At 27.3% G+C, this 23,275-nt stretch overlaps 3 protein-coding genes across 7 annotated transcripts; 1 reads left to right on the forward strand and 2 right to left on the reverse strand.

Moving 5' to 3' along the window:
- Nucleotides 1–233: 233 nt before the first annotated feature.
- On the reverse strand, nt 234–4,209 carry LOC132929292 (ADP-ribosylation factor 6). The gene is made up of 5 exons (XM_060994548.1): nt 3,562–4,209; nt 2,226–2,320; nt 1,357–1,460; nt 1,085–1,283; nt 234–1,023 (listed from the first exon to the last, which is right to left on the reverse strand). Exons 2-5 carry the CDS (start codon nt 2,305–2,307, stop codon nt 881–883), a joined length of 528 nt encoding a protein of 175 aa, XP_060850531.1. The 5' UTR covers nt 2,308–2,320; nt 3,562–4,209; the 3' UTR covers nt 234–880.
- A 7,708-nt stretch (nt 4,210–11,917) lies between these two features.
- LOC132928523 (trans-1,2-dihydrobenzene-1,2-diol dehydrogenase-like) lies at nt 11,918–13,956 on the forward strand. Of its 2 annotated transcripts, XM_060993263.1 has the most exons (7): nt 11,919–12,217; nt 12,294–12,497; nt 12,614–12,744; nt 12,863–13,023; nt 13,099–13,342; nt 13,404–13,554; nt 13,661–13,956. In XM_060993263.1, exons 2-7 carry the CDS (start codon nt 12,296–12,298, stop codon nt 13,759–13,761), a joined length of 990 nt encoding a protein of 329 aa, XP_060849246.1. In that variant the 5' UTR covers nt 11,919–12,217; nt 12,294–12,295; the 3' UTR covers nt 13,762–13,956. The 2 variants fall into 2 exon arrangements, with proteins under 2 accessions (XP_060849245.1, XP_060849246.1); XM_060993262.1 differs by having other exon boundaries at nt 11,918–12,497.
- A 185-nt stretch (nt 13,957–14,141) lies between these two features.
- LOC132928522 (cohesin subunit SA-2) lies at nt 14,142–21,958 on the reverse strand. Of its 4 annotated transcripts, none has more exons than XM_060993257.1 (24): nt 21,850–21,958; nt 21,696–21,773; nt 20,629–20,815; nt 20,233–20,573; nt 19,961–20,163; nt 19,719–19,892; nt 19,451–19,655; nt 19,162–19,387; nt 18,950–19,103; nt 18,593–18,741; nt 18,289–18,508; nt 18,013–18,231; nt 17,648–17,830; nt 17,352–17,567; nt 17,099–17,260; nt 16,834–17,028; nt 16,607–16,766; nt 16,392–16,525; nt 16,148–16,324; nt 15,857–16,071; nt 15,624–15,787; nt 15,506–15,545; nt 14,467–14,523; nt 14,142–14,395 (listed from the first exon to the last, which is right to left on the reverse strand). In XM_060993257.1, exons 3-24 carry the CDS (start codon nt 20,799–20,801, stop codon nt 14,239–14,241), a joined length of 3,924 nt encoding a protein of 1,307 aa, XP_060849240.1. In that variant the 5' UTR covers nt 20,802–20,815; nt 21,696–21,773; nt 21,850–21,958; the 3' UTR covers nt 14,142–14,238. The 4 variants fall into 4 exon arrangements, with proteins under 4 accessions (XP_060849240.1, XP_060849241.1, XP_060849242.1 ...); XM_060993258.1 differs by having other exon boundaries at nt 21,864–21,956; XM_060993259.1 differs by lacking the exons at nt 21,696–21,773; nt 21,850–21,958 and adding an exon at nt 21,150–21,207.
- Between the last annotated feature and the right edge of the window lie 1,317 nt (nt 21,959–23,275).

Consider the following 23,275-nt stretch of genomic DNA (forward strand, 5'->3'; position numbering starts at 1 on the left):
GTTATCAATATTGCATATACCAAAAGAAGTAGAATATTCCAAATAATTAATATTTAAATAGCTTAAAAAGAACCTAAATATTTTTAAAATTATAATATAAATTTATTCTATATTAAGTTTAACCCACTTACCCATGCAATAAACTAATAAATCCAAGATTCAGCTCAGGATTTACGAGTATGAAGACTGTTAAATTATACCTTACCAAACAAAAAACAAACAGAAAGCAATAATAATTTTTTTTATATATATTTATTCAATATTTTGTACAAAATAATAAATAACAATAAAAATAAAAAATAGGATTCTTCCACGCATGAAACAATATTATTACAATTTTTTTTTTTATAAGATCCTAATCATTATGAACTGTATTTATGTATAAAATATTATGATACTTAGTACATATTAAATATACTAATTTACAGGCCTAGATAAAATATTCTAAACTTGAGAACAAATATTATGTATTTATTAATTAATTTATATATATATATATATATAAATAATATTGCTTACTTTTTATTATTTAAGCTAATATGTATACTGATACTGAATGGGAATCAATTTACAAATATACACATCAAAAGGATAGTTAGGCAGTTTTAGCATATTATGACAATTTTGTTCAGTACACATTACAAATTATAATTTATAATATTTAAACAATTGTGAATAATTCAGTATTTTATTAGGCCAGTCCTCTCAGAGTAGTTATTATTAAAATGGACATCATAGTTTAAATATTGATGTTCATTTTTAATTATATTTAACAAATAATGTACTCAATTTGTACGTTTGGAATTTCTTTTAGTCCTAAGCTTCCTTAAAAAAAATTAATAATGATATTTAAAGTATAATATTGTGATATACTTTGGTATCATTGTTTAAAATTTGATGTGAGCCAAGCAAGGCCTTCATGTAATCCGTCTCCTGTGGTAGCACATGATGGTTGAACATACCAATTTCTATCCCGTATTCTTGTTAGTCCAAGTTTTTCTTGTATTTCATGTGGTTTCATTGCTATAAAATAAGACATTAAACCAAGGTAAACTTAAAATTGAAAAATTATTACAATACATACCATTGGTCAAGTCTTGTTTGTTGGCAAATATTAAAATGATTGCATCCCTCATTTCTCTGTCATTTATTATCCGATGTAGCTCTTGCTTAGCTTCATCTATACGATCACGATCGGCACAATCCACTACAAAGATCAAACCTTGTGTACCTGTATAGTAATGTCGCCATAGTGGACGTATTTTGTCTTGACCCCCAACGTCCTGTGAAAAATTAATTTGACAATTTAATACTGATTTGTATTAGTTATATACAACTAGTAACACGATAACTTACCCAAACATTAATTTTGACATTTTTATAAATAACTGTTTCTACATTGAAGCCAACTGTTGGTATTGTCGTTACAGATTGACCCAATTTCAATTTGTATAAGATAGCTAATATATTTTAATAGGAAAAATTTCTTTTTTAAAGATTTTAACATCTATAAACAAGATTAATATTAAACAAACTTCCTTAAATTACAGAATGATAATCTATAAAGTAATCAAAAAATCTTTTTAAATTAAATCATTAGTTCTTTTCTTAAAAAAAAAACAGAAGCTTCAAATCAGTTTTATAACAAGTTTTAGACTAAAATATATAATGAAATCTTTATACATATGGTATATATTAATTGTGGCTTAACAATTAACTAATATTCTATTGGTAAGTACTGTTAATAATAAAGAGTTATTTCAATTAAAATTAAAATTCTGAACAGTACTCTGATTAGCTCATGCATTTTAATTGCTAATATAGTAATATACTAAATTTATATTCATATTCATATTCAGTTACATTCAAATACAAATAATAATATACAATTTAACATGAATTGTAGATTAAGTATTATGGTAGGTACGTGTTTTAACATTTTAAATATGGATAAATTAAAAAAATATGTGTTTCAGACTTCAGTTAACATTCTAACATAAAATTACAACAATAGACTAAATTGATTATGAAGAATTTCTTAAGGTAAATAGTTTAAAATTAGGGAAAAAATAGATTGTATTTTGTTAAAATTTAGTTCCACTTCTTGTTCAATTTGGATAAATGTAATATTAAAATATTATATTAGGTATTAAAATTGTTGAATAATTTTAGAAGAACTAATATCATATGCCTTGAATATGAATAATATTTTATAAAAAGGATACTTGTTTTTCCAGCTGCATCCAAACCAAGCATAAGTATTCTCATCTCTTTGTTACCAAAAATTTTGGAAAGCAGCTTTCCCATAGTGATTGATTATCTGAAAATTAAAAAATAATATATTATCAATTATAAATTGAATTATTTATAATTAAACTAATGACTAAAAAGTGTAAATATATTTTAATATGTAATTGATATTTATATCAGGTGTGGCAACGAAGTTGGGGCATAAGGTCATTGAACAAATTAAGGTTTAAATATTAAAATAGTATACTTTTTTTAAATTGTAAGTTGTGACAGTTGCTTTATTTATTTCCTTTTATTTATTTATTGTTATTGCTTTACTGATATTGTACATGATTAATCCATTGAAGATGAACACTTAATAAAGAATGCCTTTACAAAAGAAGTTTTTCTTAGATATGTTAAAATGTAACTATGGTCAAGAAATATATTTTTTAAGACAACAAAACAAGGGGAAATTTAATATTCACACAGTTCTAAAAAACTTATCAACAATACCATTATTGAAATAAAGAGCAGCTAAACAAAAAAAGATTCCTTCAATTATTGATATTAAACTTATGAATGTGGCATTGTATAAAAATTCATTAGCCACCAGAACTGATAACATTGTTTATCGCAACATCATAAATTGCAGATAGGTAAGTATATGTAATCATCGGTCCTAGGTGTTTAAAATGAACTTAAATGGATAATATGTTTGTAAAAATGAAAAAAAAAATAATAAAAACTGTATGAAAAGAGAAGGTATAAAGGCATAAAGGGCTATATTTGGATGGTTATTAATTTTGTTAATTATTAGTTGTTAAGACAGTAAACAAATACACATTTGTTGAGAAAAATAAAAATAAATTTTCTTAATAGGTAATAGGTATAAGGTCCACATAGTGTAAAATATATATTTTAATAGTTATGTAAAAATGTATTTACCATTACAATCTTATTTTTTTTTTAGTGATTTACCTATTAAATTGTTATTGATACTAAAACAAGTTGGACACACGCAACAGCATTTTAATAATAACATTTACAAACAAATGTAGACAGCCTTGCACAATCACCAACTTTTTAGGGGGGCATTTAAATCATTCTAAAAATATGTATTACACATACCAAAGCATATTTAATTATCTCGTAATGGAACAATTTGAATAATTTTACATAAACAATGCTGAGCAGCTAGTGGTTAAAAACCAGTCGAGAAGTCAAAGTTACAACTCGTACCCAATAAGCGTACAAGTAGATGATATCATCCACTGTGATGGACATTAATGTTATGACGTGCAAGAACTACAGACACAGTGTTTTACATACCAGTGAACATTTACAACGGACCGGTGACAGAGGGCAGCGAATGTTCAGGCCAAATCTTGATGTGCAGGCTCAACTACTGTCGCATTACGGTTTTCAATCATCTCGCTCAGCACATTAATGGGACGACGTCCGCGGCGATAGATTATGATTTTACGGTAATCGCCACGTTCGTGAGAGATCTAAATTCCTTTCAGATGGACATCCGTGTTGGTATCACACGATATATGTATGGACACGATATAGGTAGTGCGTGCAGTGGGCGATATCGGAATCAACGGGATTGGGACGAAAACGTCGTTATCCGGCAATAGGCGGCGGCGGCGTCGGAGAAACAATAAAAATTTAATAACACAAAAGTCGGTAACGGTAAGAACAACAAATAACACGGTGACGAGTCCAAAACGGTGTGCCCGACGACGGGTGATAAGTTGGAAAAACGGAACGCGTTCGATTTTACGTTTTACCGCAGTCTTCTTTTTTGTCTTCGATATTTTTATCCCGTTTTTTTCTTTTTTAATGTTTTTTCTATCACTATTCACTGTGAATAGTGAATATCGTGATATTGTATTTTGTGTGTTACCAGAGCGTAAGACTGCTGCTGCGGCGGCGGCGGCGGATGTTCGGTGCGCGCGAGTGGGGCGTGCAATGGTGGGGCCGGTGTGGAGGGGGGCGTATTCGAGCGATAACGAACAAAAACGAACGCTGCGATGAACGTATAGGCACGTCGTGGTCGCGGTCGTCGTCGTCGTCACCGTCACCGCCGCCGCCGCCGCGGCCCGCAACGGCCGCTTCGACATAGGACACCGACCGTAGATAATAGAACGAAAATATGATTACTGTCTGATACGCGCGCGCTCTGTATGCAACACGAATAAATAAATATGTAATACAAAAACGAATAACGATAATGTTATGCTGTTGCTGCATCGGCTAACGGCTTTCCAAAATCCACGGTGATATTGACGAAATATAATTTTTCTTATGGAATGTAAGCTTATCCTGCTGCAATGCGCTGTGACAATTTAAATGTTGTCAGTGGATTTACTCTGCCTTAATCATTAAACTCTGTTATAATGTAGGTATACTACAGATGTTATAACGGTCATTCGGATAGTTTTGGCCTAGACCTATTAAATTAAAATACGGGTTTATAAAATTGCAATAACAATTTTCATTTTTATTAAATTAGTGTTATTATTAGTATATTATTTTCAATCCTAAAATGTAAAATTTGAAAAATTGAGACTGAGGTGAATCATTGTAGTGTGTACCAAAGTTCAGAACCACGAGTGCGATAGACTTAATTGTAAATCGCTAACACGCTCATACACATACATTGCCTTTTAATAATATAGGTACCTAGATAAAATAATAATTACAAATAAATATATTTGTTTTGTTGTATGCCAAAGCCAAATGGCAATCGACAAGTTTGTTATCGACATTCTTGATGTATTATTCAACTGCTGTGCGTATTTGACATTTGTGTACACATTTCGGCAACAATTCTATAAAAAAAATAATAATAATTAGTTAATCACACGTTTTGTTGTTACTATAACTCATGTCTCATAATAAGTCAAAACATTATATTATAGACTCATCGTGTCAGCTTTTTTATGCACATTTTTCAAAAATATTTATAATTATATATCATCGTTATTAGATAATATATTACTGCCTACACTCTACAGGACCGAAATTAGAGAAACTGAGTACCCTGTGCAAATAAACAAATATCTTCCTTCTCTCACCAGTCACCACACACAATATAACTACTATTTAAGCATTATACTCATTATACTATTATAGCCTATTTTACGTTATTATTAGAAATTATTATTATTATTAAGTATTTATTTATATAACTTCTATTACAAAGAGCAATGGGTATTACTTTTGTAAGTATTATCATTTTTTAGTTCCTTCCTAGAAATATTTTTATCATTGAAAAAACGAGGCAAGTGGGTACCGCTGGCCCCTCTGTTGTACATTAGGAGTCGAGTGGGTCACTTTTATGGGTGTGTTAAATTTGAATTCAATGATACATCATTGTATACAGAAAACGATTATGAGCGGAAACAGTCTGTCAGTCTGACAGTCTATATTACCAAGTATATTTCATGATATGTTTTTTTTGAGTATAATATCTATACGCACTATTTAGTTATTTATTTTACTTATAATATTACGGTAAATTGATATAATTTTTTTTTCGAAAATATTGCAATTATATAATTATTTTAAATTTTTACCACATTATTATTACATCAACTTATATAACACACAATTTAATAACATCTTTCTTTATATACCGTAAAATGGTAAAAATAGATTTATAATATAAAATTAGATAATATCTTAAAATAAATCAAAAATGTCATTGTGTGTAGTAAAATTTATAATAATATATGTAAAAGTCTTAAGTTCCTTAATATAAATTGTTTATAAATAACTTTAAAAAAATCAAGATATTTAGAAAATCGTCTGTATGGAAATGTTAGTACAGAAGATTATAGTAATTATAATAAGTTTCTGTCATTATTCGTTTTTGAATTATATCAGAATAAAGAAATCCATTTTGTCAAAATCTGATTTAGTGTAAAAAATTACTGTTTTTCCTTAATTTTTTTATTTGTTTTTACAATACTGAAAATTTTTAATTTTGACTTTTTTAAATACGAATTAGATCCAATTTTCTCTTCAAAATCACCCTTAAAGCTGTATATTGAAAAATTTTATCTATAATTTTACTTACCGTGTACTTGTACAGTCGTACACACAAATAAAATAACATAATTATTATAAATTCAATAAATTCAAAGCTCTGCTCAAGATACTTTATCAATTAATAATTATCATAATCCAGTCCATTCATATTATGTACCCGATGTACCGTAGTAAGTTGTCTTGTATTAAGTTTTATCTAGTCCGTTGTAGACGTCATGTGCTTATTATAATACTTACCACGGTTAAACGGTTAAACCGTCCCGAGTATGTAGGTATATACCACGATTTAAGATCTTAAGCCGTGGTATATACTATTTATAACTGCAGTAATTGCAGTATATAGCACAGTCGCATAGAATAGATATGAATTGTATTTAATGTTTTCTATAGTAGAAGATGATAGGAATTGGATTGTGGCATTGTGCATAGCATAATTATTCCGAATCCATGACCCATATATAGTTATGACAACATTTAAACACATCATGTGTTTGTAACTTTTGAGAAAGATGTTTCAGGAGTAAACAAACATTTCGATTTTATTTCTCTTTATATTCGTTGTAAAATTGTAATTGCATCATGGGACTCAGACCAGAGACATGCAGCGAGACCGTGAATTTTGATATAGTTATTAGTTTCAATGTAGTCATTACGACATTACTCATAATAAAGTGAATAGTGATTAATCATTATATTGTATACATAAACATTAAAATTTAAAGGAAGGATATATCCGGTTAGAGCGAAAAATATATGGTCCAAAATCCGAATTTATCGCATCCGCCATTATGCGTTCCGATAATCCGTATAGATAGCCGCAAGGCTAGATCTAGCGTCAAATTTGTTGTGGTGGGAAGGATTGAATTAATAACAAAAATTAAATTAATCATTTTTATAATTTATTGCTTAATATTTAGTTCATTTTGAAACCTATGAATTTTGTTTAACCTATAAATGAAACATAAATATTAAACCATGATAAAATGATAATAATTTATGTATTATAATAATAAATTTATTATTATAACAATAAATTATGAAAATTAAATATAATACGCACTTTTAAGAAGTTTCGGAGAGGAGATGAACCCTGAACCCATTCCTCTCGGAAGAATACGGCTATGCACAGTAGACAGTAGTGATACTAGTAATGTCATTTTTACATGTATACCTACACATAGCGAAAGAAAGACTTAATTAGTTTTAGAATTTCAACGGAGCAATGAATGTATCAATTCTAGAATGAAATAGAATAATTGGAATATCGAATGATGTTAGTGGATTTTAGCTACTGTTCAGTGTTCTGGTGAGAAAGTAGACTGATACACTACAAAAAATATTAAAAATTAGCGGGTTAACTAATAACTATAGCCTATAGGTATATAATTCCCTGTGATACAGGTACAGCTTTTATCATATAATAATTTATTGTCTGCTTGTACAATAACGGACGATAAAATATGTTGTAGTTCAGTTAGTTGAGACTGAAAATATATATAATAGCCAATAGGTAGTAGGTACCTATACTACGATGATTTTTTTAAATTAAAAATACAATATCATTTATAATTGAATTCAAATTAAACACATACATTACAGTAACCTATTTAGTAACAAAATTCACTAAACCGTTATTAAACAGCAAAGCTAATTTTTTATTATTATTGATTTTTAATAATTTTACACATTTATACTATCACTTTTTTTTACGTTAACACATATTTTTTATTCTAATAAAAATATATTAAAATTTGAGAAAACTACCAGCCTCAGTAATTATATAACATATAATATATATATTGATATTGTATTGATTTTTAAGAAAATATAAATCAGTTTTTAATATTCTAATCCAGAATGGTACACACGTACAACCCAGGGCCCCTTGAAGCTTTTTTTTTTTTTTAGCCCTCTTTAGTAATAGTTAACATAATATGTAGTACATATATTTAATATTTAAATTAAGTTATGTTATTTAAGTAAATTGTTTTCTTCGATCAAAAATAAATTTGTTTCTAAAAGAGTTTTGGAAACTATGTTCGCAAGGAAAATTACCACCATTACCTATATAATTTATTAAATTAAAATTTAGTAATTATTTGGAAGCATGTTGTGAATCAGCAATTTCTGTTAAGAATTCATTACAGTCTTAATTAAGAAACCGTTTCGACAATTCGTCATTAGAATCGTGTATCAGATTAACTTTACAACAGAGTGCTATATTGAAAAATTTGTTTCTGAAAATAATGGCAATCGTCATGTAAATTATAAAATGTCAAATTCTAAATAAATTTAAGTAACTTAATCATCATAATTATAAACTAATCATAACCGTATTCTATAACGTGATAACTTATGTATTATATTATATTATTATTAATAATATACTTAATAGTAATTTTTTTTATTATGATGTTAGTATATTTGTTATTATAAAATAAAATACGAATTTAAATATTTTATTTTTTTTTGGCGGCCCCTCTTGTGCTAATAAATGTATAAATTATTAAATTGGTACGCCATCTATAAAAGGTTGGATCACTTGGATCACCCTATTCTAATAATCTAATCTATACTAAATAGTGACATAGTTTACTGGTCACTACTTATTAGTATATTATAAATTATAATAGCTTATAATTTACAGATATAATTGAGTGACTGACACCATACTGTTTGTAAAAAAAAAATGATAAATATAATTAAATTTTACATACAATACAGAGATCATACTTAATAAAACATTTCCAGATTAATCATTTTCGTTCTAGTTGTTATTGTGTAGGTATTGTATTTTTTTCTGATGTGCATTAGTGCATTATTCATTATCATTGTTAGCAATATTATTTTTTTCACATTTCATATCCATTTTAGTCCGTCTAGTCAGATTACTGCTATAGTGTTGTACAACTCAAACATTATAGAATCTTTCTAAAAACAGTAAAAACACATACAGGTAACATTAATGAATTTATGAATATTCATTGACAAAATGTTGAATTTGAAATTGATTGAATTTTAGTGAATAATTTTAAATTTTATTTTTTATTTATTGTACCTACAGATGTCAGATTTATAGTACCAATATTGGCTGAATTTATAATGAATGCAGTATGCATATTATTATATTAATAATAATTATTTTATTTTTATTTTTATTTCATTATATAAATTTGAAATTAGTTTATTCTTTAACTTCTCAAATAAATAATAATTTATTAACATTTGATTCATACTGAGAGTAATTGTTAACCCAGTATTCAGAATGTAACACAAATTTTCTTTCGATAATATTCTGGAACAATTTCACCAAAAATATGAGATCATTTAATTAATTATGGTCTACGTAAGTATCTACAATATTTACGAAGGTATAACATATGATTAAATAGTAAGAATATTATGTATTTATGTGAAAATTATTAATATTAATTATGAAAACAAATGTGTAAAAAATAAAAAAACATATAATAATATGTAAACATTTTTTATCTATATTATTACATGTAATTGTTCCATTTTGATTTTGTTAATAGTTCATAGGTACCATTAGAAAGAAAAATCAAAGTGATATGTAATATACCTATTATGTATAATTGAAAAGGACAATACACATAATGTTATCCGTCGTAACTCGTAATATTATTAACTATTAAGAATTCATCATATTATCTATAAACAAAATAAAATAACAAAGACTTGTAATTTAATATTTATAAATACCGATAGGTATATCGTTATTTAATCCTCTGATCTATCTCATTTTCGATTAAAGAATTGTTGTAGGTGTAAACTTTTGGTCTCGTTGAATTGCCCATATTAGGTTAAGCCGCGAGATACAATAGACTACAAGGTAATACCATTGAGTATTGATTATAGAACTATTATTATTTAGTTGTACAACTATTAGAGTTGTATTGTTTACTCGCAGCTAGGAGTCAGGATAGACTAATATTTTCATAAAAATGATGCAGAGGAATGACCAAATATATAAAATATTTAAGTATACCTACAGGCTATAGTATATATTAAGACTTAAAAAATAAAAATGTGTAATATATTAATATATACATATATAATATATTGTAGATGCCAGGTTATATACTACGAGGTACCGAAGTGCACAGAGCAAATAATTTAGGAACTGGGCTGGCCAAGTTGACTATTTTTTTTATTCATTATGTTTAGACAATTGAAAGATGCTTTTAATTATTTGATTCTGAGCGGAGCAATGAATTTATTCAGGGGCGTCATTTCACATTTTTTTATGGGATGCAAAACCAATATTGAAAATCTATTCAATTTATTATCAATAGTAATATATAGTAATACTAGTCACTCGCATGGTAGAGTCATCCCATGAATTTTTTTCAACATACTTTTTGTGTAAATGTAGATAATTTTATTGAAATTATAGTATAGAACAAATAACAATAATTTTGTTCATGGGATGCATTTGTACACTATACAGCCTTGCATCCCACAAATTACGCCATTGAATTTATTGATTTTACAATTATGTATGTGTTTTTTATGTATGTATACACGATGAGTAATTTAAAAAAAATTGCTTCGATCTTCAACTTGAACTTTGAGGGTGATTTTTGATGAAAAATTGTATCTAGTTCGTACTTAAAAATTTTAGAAGGGGTTAAAATTAAAAAGTCTCAGTATTTTTTTAAATAATTGGGAAAAACGGCATAATTTTTACACAAATTACGTAATTAGATCAAATTAATACATTTTTATGTAAACCATTAATATAACATTTTAATTTATAATTAATATATTATGATAATGTTATATTATTAATTTATTATAACATAATAGTTAATAACTATTATGTTGGTAAAGTTGATCTGATTCGAAATAAAAATATTAAAAATGAGCAGGATTTTTTTTAAATAATAACAAAATAATTAAAATTGTTTGATGAGAGAGATATATATTTCAATCTATTCTGCGGACTGCAATGTAAAAATTTGAACTTTAATCTTTTATAAGAAATATATACCTATGGCTTTACAGCATATATTAACTAAACAATTTTTTTTAATGCCAATAAAAAAATTCTTAGGTACCTAAATCGATTAAATAGGTATAAATCTAGTATTAATTTTTTAATCCTCATTTTCGATACCTATCTTTTAATTACAGTATAAACAATTTCTAAGGAACCACAAAACTGTCAAGTTTTTACTCATGTATGGTGTACAATGTGTACATAAATCAAAAAATGCTAAAATATTTTGAAAATTTAAAATGTCCACAAATGTCACTTCCTTTTGACTTCTTAAGTCCCCAAAGTACCAACTGTTGACTAAATCCGATACGCTACCAGAAATTATCTGCAAGGTTAAAAATTGAAGTATTTTACTGCTCCTAAAGGTATGGCACACCAAAAATATTTATCATTATTGTATTATTATTTATTTGTATAACCAATTTACCAATTATTTACATTCATAGGTTCATAGGTACACCTCAGAATCTAAGATAGTAAATGACAAATTACAGTACACGAGTAGCGAATAGCGATGTAGATTATATAATCAATAAATTATTGTGTAATCAGATCAGTTAATAGTTATATATTTTATAATTTACAATATTTATATAACTCCATTACTCCAATAATATGCCCAGCATATTAGTATAATTAACAAAATATGACATAATGATTACTAATTAGCATTGATAAACTGCCGTGACCCGTACGAGTGTATAATATTTTTAATCTACCTACGAATACGCTATTGGCCAGAATACATAATAACACTGTGTACGAGATTCCGTCTTACTATCGGGTGTCGAGGTATTTCGTTCTGTACTAAACACACGAACAGATTGGCCGTGCCGCATTTGTTATCCACTCTTTGCAGATTTAATATATAATTATTACTCGTGCTAGGTCGTTGAGATTTTGGTAGGTATTTTACTTATAGGGGCCGGTCGGGTGCAAGTGACGAACACAACTAATTCAGGTGTACATCGCCCTTTAGAGATGGCGACCAGATGGGGAGTAATAGGCACCAGCAATATTTCGCACGATTTTGCTGTGGCCATGAGTACGTTGCCACGGACAGAACACTTGATCACAGCAGTGGCGTCTAAAGACAAGGCGAGATCTCAAGAATTCGCTGAACAGTTTGACATTCCCAAGGCGTACGATTCTTATTCTCTCGTGGCAACCGACAACGAAGTAGGTGAGATGATTCAACTTTGAAATGTTATGATTTTTGATGTAATGCATACGTTTTAACATACTATTTTATTGCAAACAGTTGGGTATAATTATTATATGGTATTTAATTTGTAACAGACGTTGTTTATGTGGGCACCCTCAATGAACACCATTACTCTGTCAGTCGCTTAATGTTGGAACACGGCAAAAATGTTTTATGCGAAGAACCATTCTGTCAGAATACTGAGCAAGTCCAACAGCTCGTTGAAGTAATTACTTACTCTCATATGTCTTATTAATATGTCTGGTTTTAAAAGCTAAATATAAATTTATCAATTTCAATATTTTGTTGACAAGAAAACAACATTTTTTTTCTAACTATTTCAGCTTGCAAGGTCCAAAAACTTGTTTATTATGGAGGCCATGTGGATGTTTTTCACTCCAGCATTTACTATTTTAAGAGAAGAAATCAACAAAGGTACAATTGGTGAACCGTTGCAAATAATTTCTTCATTCGGTACACCGATGTCTGAATCACTTATTCAACAGTAATGAATCACTCAGTATCTATGTTATAGTTAGGTCCAAGAAATATTCTTTAATTAATTGATTAAATTTAATAGGCGAAATAGTGGAGGTTCAATATTAGAGTTAGCTGTATTCTCAGTTTACATGAGCCAATTCCTGTTTGGACCTGAAAAGCCTCAAATCTATGGCGCTTGTGGACAATTGACAGAATCTGGGTTTGACAAGGATGCAAGTGTAATTTTAAAATACAGCAATGGCAGAATTTCTACATTTTTAAGCCATTTCAAAGTTGACCTACCCAATGAGGCAATTGTATTTGGCACTAAAGGAAATATTAAAGTAAAATAAAATGAAAAATGGACAATGATTGAATTATGTGATAACAAATTGATTTTGTTAGTTATACGATCCATTCTGGTCAGCGACTAAAATGTCTGTAAACGGAACAGACATTAATATAGATGTGCCTCCTACAAAAAAATCAACAAGATATGGAAATAGTGTGCAACTAATCTACGAGATTCAAGAAGTTAGAAATTGTCTTCTGAAAGGTAATTATAATTTTACAGATTTGCTAACAATTTTTATAAAATAAAATATTTAATAGACATAGTTCTAACTCAATTGAATAAGTGAATTGTATGTGTATTATTGCAGGTTTAAATGAGAGCAGTATAGTTCCATGGTCATTAAGTATTGAGAATGCAATTTTAGTTGAAGATATAAGGAAAAAATTGGGAGTAACTATTTGTAAATAATATAAAAACCGATTTTGGTAGATAACTTATATTTTAAATTTTATGTTATTGTTGCAAATAAAAATTATTTACTTGTTGATTTGTAATTAAGTTATGTAATAAAATATTATTTTGTTGATGCTCAAAAATATATTGATGAAATTATCAAAATTATAGGTAAATATACTTGAATTGCTTTCTATTGTGCATGCTATATGTTATTGTTTGTTATTTTAGGTATAAAATGAATATGAACTGTTTATAATTATTCTTAGGGAACAATTATTAGAAGTATTTGAAATATAATTACTTTATTAGCACAGTAATTTCATATAAAATTATTTTAAATTATTTTTTTCTTTTTACCAAGATAGGTAGAACCATTTTATATAACAACTAAATATTAGTGATATTTTTATATGTATTATATTGTTTAGATTTCTACAAAAATAATTAAATCTCAAATAAAAAATAATTTGAGTTTATAATTATTATGCTTCATTCATCATCTTCATCGTCTTCTTGAATATAACGATAGGGTATTGAACGATTTATGCACTGGCGTGTTGGACGAGAGCCTCCAGCTACAGTACTATCTGACCAATTAGTTTCATCAGAGTTCAATTCGGAGCGGTTATCTTGTGATCTTAGTGATCTTAATGGGGAATAAAATATATATATTTTTATTAACAAGTACTAAGAGTATTTGAGTTCACTTTATCTTACTTAATAATCTTTGATCGCCTTTTCTTTATTGGAGCTTCACTCTGTATACTTGGAGTTCTGTGAGTATCAAAAAGTAGTTAACATTGATAAAAAAAAAGATTAAATCAATTTTATGATATCAACTAGTAAATTTACTATAATTAGCTCTTATAAACTAATTAGTAAATTTATCGATGTGAACTTTTATGAACTTTTGTATTTCTATAGATTTTAATTGATAAAAAAAATTTTTTGTACTCGAATTGAAATTATTTAACTAAACTCAATAATCCAAATGTATATGAACACATACACAAAATAACTAATATTCAAAATTTTATATTTTTATAATGATATCAAATATTTCAATTATCATTAAAATATAATACTATTTGAATTGCATGAATATTATTTTATCACTTACCACATTATCATGTATGGTACTAAAGTAACTACATCTTGCAAATTAACTATTCGTATAAATGACAATATACAAGTTTTTTCTTTATGTTGATTAAATGAAGACATTGTTGAAATGTAATACTTAAAAATATATTATAACTAAATTTCATGCATATTGAAAAAAAAATATTTACCATACATTTAATTTATTAAAAAATAACTGTAACACATAGCCAAAATATAAATTATTATCAATCACAATTATAAAAAATGCATGCATTGTTTATATCCATATAAAAGTAACTGATTTACATTAAAATAAATTAAAAGATTCAAATCAACTAATTTCAAAAATCAAATTAAAACACAAATTGGATAGCAAAATAAATTTTATTACAAGATAGGAACACACAACGGTGCTAAAAAAACTCCAAGATGACATTGGTGATAACAGCTTAAATTTAGTAACTGAAAAAAATAAAAACAAAAAAATATAGCATTGAAAATTTAATAAATTAAAAATATCAAAAGCATACTATAATTGCAATAATAATACATATCAAATAATTCTCTGCAAAGATGCTAAAGCATTAAAAATGAACATAATCCATTTACTTAAAAATGTAATACTTAATCAAAAGTGTAATGTTTTTATTACCCAAAATCTTGATCCGACCCTTCATCGTCTTCGTCATCATCTAAACATAAATTTAAAAAATAATTGCAATGCATAATTAATTATCAAAATCTATTATATAAATAAATGTTTTACTTACAAGTTTCTTTTTTGTTTCTACGTGTGTATGCGCGTCGTGAAGTCACTGGTCCAGGTTCAGCATCACCATGCATTAAGCTGTTTCTATAAATCACCCAAGGCTGCCAATCTTCACTGCGACTTGAGGGTACTGCTGATGTTATATGTTTATCCAAATAGTTAAGACTAAAATAGTAAATAAATAACAGTTAGAATAAGTAATCATTGAATAGTACAAATTAAAAGCATTCATACACAATGCGTTTATCTTGTTTAAGTAGTTTGTTGGTGAATTCAGCTAATATTTCTAAAAATGCAACGTGTGGAGGAGGTACTGACGGATCATCTTGAGCAATTCCTTCATCAGTACCTACAGCAAATAAAACACCTTCACGGTGTAAAGCTGCCATAGCTTCACGGTTTTTTAATGCATCCAATCCAAATGATAAGGCAAATCTTTTGGCCAATTCCTAAAGTAAAAAATAAAATAAAGAATATTCATTTAGTAAACTTTATTTAGTAATGAAAATCTTAGTTAAACTGCACCTTTAAACTGCTGAACTCTTGAGAAGATCTTGATATACGGAATGTGCCACAGTTGATTTGTAGCTCTCTAAATGATGTGATTAAACTGACAACCATAGTTCTTGCACAAATTACTTTATTAATTTCACGGGCCTTTCCAATTGTAGTCTTAATGATATCTCCATATTCATTATATGACTAAATAATAAAAACAAAAACATAATTAATAATCATTTTAATTTAATAATAACATTTGAACTCATACTTTGACATAATGCTTAAAGATATCTGCTGCACAAGTAACTGGAATCATTCCATAAACAATTAATTTACAATAAGATGCTAAAAAGTTTCTTCTTTTATGTAGTTCTTCAATTTTTGAATGCTCATCTTGTACGCCTGTTTATTAATTTGAATTTATTAGTATAAACGTGTATCACAATTTTAAATACATTTGAAAACAACTAATTTAATAATCACCTTCTTCTTCATATACAAACACATTTTTTTGAATAAAATTATTCAATAAGTCTTGAAGTTCTTTATCAGAATCATAAAGTAGATTTCCCAAGACTGGGTATTGTTTGACACCCAATTGATTACAAAAAACGACAAGTAAGTCACATATTGATATATAAGCCTATTCAAACAAAATTTATTAAAATTGAACGTTCAATGATTCACAGAAGATAATAGAGGAAAATTACCTCTTCTTTGAATAAAGGATTAGCAGAATGTGCCAAGATTCCTCGAAGTACATCCATGAAATCATAGAGCTTAGTTTTAACTTGTGCCACTTGTTCTTCTATATCTTCATTACGTCCATTTTCCAAAACATTTTCAACACTGTGTAATTCCCACATTGTAGCAAACATACACGCAGAAATGCTATATTTGATAGCCTTTATAACATGCAAAAAAAGTCATTTAATAAATATTTAAATTTAGAATTTGCACAAAATATTAAATTACTTCTTCTGGTAATGGTTTTGAACCTTCATGGGCCATTTTTAAATCTTTGAAAATTATATCCCACAAATTCCAAGGCCCCAAGTTATGACATGAATAAAATATAGAAATCTTTTTCATACTATTTACCACATTGTAGATTTCATCATCGTCAGGTTTTTCATTCTAAATATAATGTTTACATTTTAGAAAGAAGATTGAATATGTAATGCATATTATTAAATAATGGTTTAAAATAATTTATCAATTTATTTACTCCTTCAATGAGATTGTTCCAATCATCCATAGCCTCTCTGTGTTTATTAGTTATAGTATCCATAAGTGTACTTTTTTGAACACTACACCTTGTAGCTAATGTAGAATTGTTTTTTGAACAAAGAATTTCTAAAGTTTTGGCACAAGTTTCAAGAACTTCATCATTTTGATGTTTGTCAGTTACCAAATGTATTTTTTTGAGTAATAAATCTAAATTCTGAAGTAACAATAAAATGTATAAGACAACACAATTCAGGTTTACACATGATATAAAGTTATTCAGAACAATTTACTCACAGATTCTTGTCTTGATGTTGTATAAATATCTAAATCAAAATACTGAGGTATAGATAACAAATTAATAAGTTTGTCTGCATCTGCCCTATATTTATCAATTAATGGGGGTAACACTTTTATAAAATGTTCAGTCAATCGCTGCTTATCATCTTGAACTTGTTTAATTTCTTTTACTGACATCATCTATTCAAAATAATATATTAATTAAAAATAGGGTTTTAAATGTTTTAATACTTAAACATTTTAGTTTCCTCATCATAATAAAAATTAACATTTGTTTCATTCAATGTTAAATATATATATATAAAAAAAAGGAAAAAGTTTTGTCATTTTTTAAAAACCATGTCAAATAATAAATTATCTACCTTTCTATTAGGTCCTCGTCCAACAGGTGCTTCTCCAGTTGCTGCTTGTTTAATACAACACACCATCAATTCAATCAAACTAGTTTCTTGTCTATCATCCATTTTCTCTTCACTCAAACCGGGCTCTTCTAATAATAAATCAGTCATGCATTCCCAATCTTTCATCATTTCATTAGAATCGATCAGTGAATCGACCAAATAGGCTCCATGTTCATGCAACTAAAACGTGTTAATCATTAATATTGTAATTTATTTTGATTTTTGATCAAATCTTACTTCTGATTCAATAAAGAACTGAACTAAATCCCTTATTAAAGGTGTATTAGGTAAACGTTTTTTTCCTCGTTTTGTTCTCACAGTTTTTGTATCTTCTTCTGGTTTAAATAAACGTTCATTTAAAAACTCTCCAGCAGCTTGAGCAACTGCACGATGTGAGGAGTAAACAAGTTCATATACATGTTCACAGTCTTTATCTGATAAGATATCGCGATGATGTCTATATTATAAAAAAATATTTTTACTTATTAAATGCAAGGTAATAAAAATTAAAGTATACGTGAAAACTAAATATTCTATTTACTTTAAAATACTAATGACTAATCTGACAGCTTGAACTGCGACATCATATTCTTTATCTAATGTCATTGCCACAATTCTATCCTTAAATTTGCTAGTGAAAAGTTCCAATTTACTTTTCAATTCTTCAGATGCATATAAAGGTTGTAATGCCTACACATATAAAATAAGAATACTTTTTAAGCTTATTTACAATTTTTAAAGATATCTTGTCTTATTTTTGTTTATAGATAAACGTAGAACATTTTAAATTAAATGTATTAACAGTTTATACATTTCTTATAATAAATGCTGATGTTGGTGGTAAAGAATTATTTAATAGTATTGTATACTAAATGTTGCAATATTTTAATATTATTACCTGTAAACATTTTAATCGTACTTCACCAACTTTATCATGCAAAGTCCAACCAATATACTTCAAATATGAGTCATCCAAAAAGTTTTGATGGAATTTTTTCATCCAAACTCCTATTTCTGCCATACATATTGCTCTAATTTCTGGTAAGGTATCCCTGTAATTTTATGTTTTAGCAAATTTATTTTAATTGTATTATTTGTATTTTTACTTACCTGTATCTATGAACAAACACAGATTTGAACATATATGTCAACATATTTTTAATTTCATCCATGTTTTCTTCAAGTTCTTGACGTTTAGCCATTAATGATTCTAAACGATCACTTGCTCTTTTATCTCGAGCTTTTTGACGCTCAGCTTCATATTGACGTTGAGTATTATCCAAATTGACAGACACAATTAATGCAACGTCAACTAGAGCCGTCATCAATTTCATGGCTAAAATTTTATGAAAACCGAGTATAATATATTATTTTTAATTAATTGATGTAAATAATTTACCAGCAAGTGTAGCTGTATGTCTGAATGCTCGAACTTGAGAATCAGATAAACCTGTTAAAAGTGATATCATGTTATCCATTAAATATTGATCATATATAATAGAATATTGGCACTGTTTTACAAGGTGACCAACAAAATCACAAAAATTTGATCGAAATTTTTTCCATTGAATTCCACTCATAATAAGAGGGTATTCTCCACTTTCCTAAAATAGAAACAATCAACATGGAATATATAATAAAAAATTAATAGTTATAGAAAATTTTACTTCATCGAATTCTTCTGTCATTTTTCTAATAATAGCAGCATGTTCCATATTTTCAGACATCGCTGGTGTAATGACACCTTTACAACCAGCTGCATTGATAAAGAACTGCATCAATACCAAAAGTGCTTCATCTCTATTCATTTTATACTGTTCGATCCAATCATCAACAGTGACCTAATAAATATATTTAAATAAAAAGAAAATATATTTAAATGTACAATGATTCCTTTATCGAAATATACTTGTAAAGAAACACGGCCATTTCTAATTGAACCATACAAAGTTCCATCATTTTCTAATTGTATATCTACAGGCTGTATTTGAACATGCTGTTTTTTTGATCCTGCAGGTCTGCCAGGAGGCCTTCCAGGCTTACGCTTTTCTGGTTTCTTTTCTGGCGGTGGAGATGGTGACATAGTAGATCTTTGAGGTGGATATTGTGCTCCTATAACAACACATAAAATATAAAAGTTTATTAATTTAGTGAGTGTTATATTAATTTATGTATATAAACCTCTAGTTCTTGCCCTAGTCACTCGACCACCACTAGGTGAATCAGAAATAGCACCACTAGGCGAATCAATAATACCACCACTAGGTGAAACAATACCACCACTTGTAGATGGAATTTGATTGTCTAAGTGTAAATTAGACATAGCGTCATGAACAGGCATTTGGGGGGATTGATGTTCTTGTGAATTTATTTCTTCATGAATAGATGGGGAAGTGTGAGAAGGTGTTTCATATGCCATCATAGTTTGCGATTGTTGAGGTGGTTGAATAACTGGCATTTGTTCATAATTATTATCTGACATTCCAGGTTCTTGATAATGGTCCATGTTGAAGACTTCAGATCTAGAAATTATCCGTCATAATTATTTATGAATTTTTTTTTTTCATTAAATTTTACCTTGGCGTTTGATAGTTATGATAATTTGCATAAGGGTTATAATGTTCTTGATAATCTGATCGACTAGGTGTCATAGGGCTTGGATGAATAGAACTACCAGGTGTAGATGGAACATCATACTCCATTGGAGGAGGATCATCCATGCGTATCCGTTTACCTATACTCCGATGCATTTTTATTTTTTTATCTGTAAATTATTAATAAATTATTATAATAAAGATATTTAATGAAATTATCGTTTTACTTTTGAAAAAGTTTTATTTTCATAAATATGAAATTATTATTTAATATAAATGTAAAAACATGAAATTTAATATTAAATAAAATTAATATAAATAAATTGTATGTTATTTTATCATTTTAATCATTGAGTTGGCAAAGTAGCAACAGTTAATATTTGGTATTTTTCACATGTATGGCCATTGACCGAACTATAAAATATTTATAAAATTAGAGATCTACAAATCATTATGTTTACAATAACAATCAATAATGCTAAAATGTATAAAAAAGTAAAATACCTATGTATTGTACATTTGACTATGACATATCTGTATGTTTAACGTTTGTATAATACTTATGAGAAAATATAAATATTAAATAATAAACAATAATAATCTTATCATAATTATTATCTAGTATCATTTATCAAGTCTTACATTTTAGTTTTAATATTTTAGTAGGTTACACAAAATTCCAACAAAAACAATTATTAAATTTATCAGGTATCTTATAGCCAATATGATCCTTGGTTTACAATTAAAATGAGTTGTAATTAATTATATATTATATTCAGTACTAATGTAAAATATTACTCGAGCAAAATATAATTTTAGATTTCTTAAATGTTGGAATACTTACAAAATACTATGATTGAATAGGTAGATATATTATGTACTTAACGAAAAACCAATAATGTAAAATACTAAATGATGTTCCAGAAAAAAAAAACAGTATACAATAATTTATACCTTATATGTATTGTAAAAATATAAACGATATTAAATACTTATCTACAATTAAATTTCGCGCTAAAATTACTACGTAAGAGACAATAAAATATTTACCAAACTGATCAATTTCAAGTGATTCTAGTCACATACATACATTCCGTTTCATACACTGTTGACTTTAAATCATTGACACTAATAAAAATGACATACAATTTTCAGTTTTTTGGATAAAAATAAAAAAATAATAAACAACTTCAATGGTATTTACTATTTAGTATTTACTTTACGTGGATAATATATACTTATGTATACGTTCGCTGTTGATTGTTGTAGTCTACTGCTTGACTGTAATCATCTATCTGTGACAGTGGCCAGTCTTTGTTTACGGGTATACAACACTTGTACCTATTTGATGTAACGCAATTTCGGAATATATTATAAAATCGTCACTTGGTACAAACATGCGTTAATAGTCCTAACAACATTATGTGCCACATTTTTTAAAATATACAAATAATAATATGACTCATGTATTCATGTTTTTGTGTATCTTTTAAAAATGTAATACAAGTTCATGGGTTCGTTATAATAATTATGAGTTGAATTTCTTAGCTTAATAAATCATTAAAAAGCATTTAAAAAACCCAAAAAGCAATTATAAAATTTAAATTAGATAGATACCTACTTTCATGTCACAAAATAATAAAATAAAATTATAAATTATACAATTAAAATTAAAAAACAAATTTTACAACCATATAATATATTTAGTCGAGTTATTTTTACTTAAACTTAGGGCCTAATTTAGCTAGGTCAGGCTATTGAGACACTGAGTGACGGATACTATTAAGCTAGTATACGTATACGTTTGTCACATACTCACATTTACCGGGTAACTAAAGTAATAGAAATAAATAAATTTGCTATATTTAAGAGAAATGAGAATAATATAAAATATAAATTTTCCTTTTCAAAATTCGTAAATAAAACTGTAGTTCTACAGTTGTACGGTAACTGAGAAACTACAATTAGGGCACTCCGATACTTATTTAATATTTTATCAGCTATTACCTATTTACCTACCCATGAGGATTTCACTTATATAGGTACCTATCTATCAATAATAGTACTATATAATAGTAAGATAATAAAAAACAACTATAGGAATAGGTACATGATATTTATATGAATATTATGTAAAAATTAGATAGAAGGAATGATATTATTTACTATACAAGATTCAATTTTTCAGAATATATGTAGATATTAATTTAAAGCTATCTAAGCAATTATACCACAAACCTATTCCAACCGTCCTGTGTCTCGTCTTCACGTTGGTATTGACTTTATAAGTTATATAATATCAATTATCAGCCAATTAAGCTAATAATAATACCTATTTTTTATTTAGGTATAGGTATCTAACTCTATACTATAGAATTAATATTATATATGCAATTTATTTTTGGTAAAAGTTAGTTCAACTGTTTCAGTATCGTTTATTGTATGAATTCAAATTCAACACATTCTCAATGATTAATACGTTGGCACCTTGTCATTACATTCGGTACATTCGGTACATATAGTATTCAATATTCATAAATGATTTCCACGTTTTTTCACAATAATAGTTTTTTAAATAGTAATTTATTATAACAGTAAATATAATTATTTATTATTATTTTTTTTAATCA

Source organism: Rhopalosiphum padi, chromosome 4 (assembly GCF_020882245.1).
Source record: "Rhopalosiphum padi isolate XX-2018 chromosome 4, ASM2088224v1, whole genome shotgun sequence".
NCBI classification, from domain to species: domain Eukaryota; kingdom Metazoa; phylum Arthropoda; class Insecta; order Hemiptera; family Aphididae; genus Rhopalosiphum; species Rhopalosiphum padi.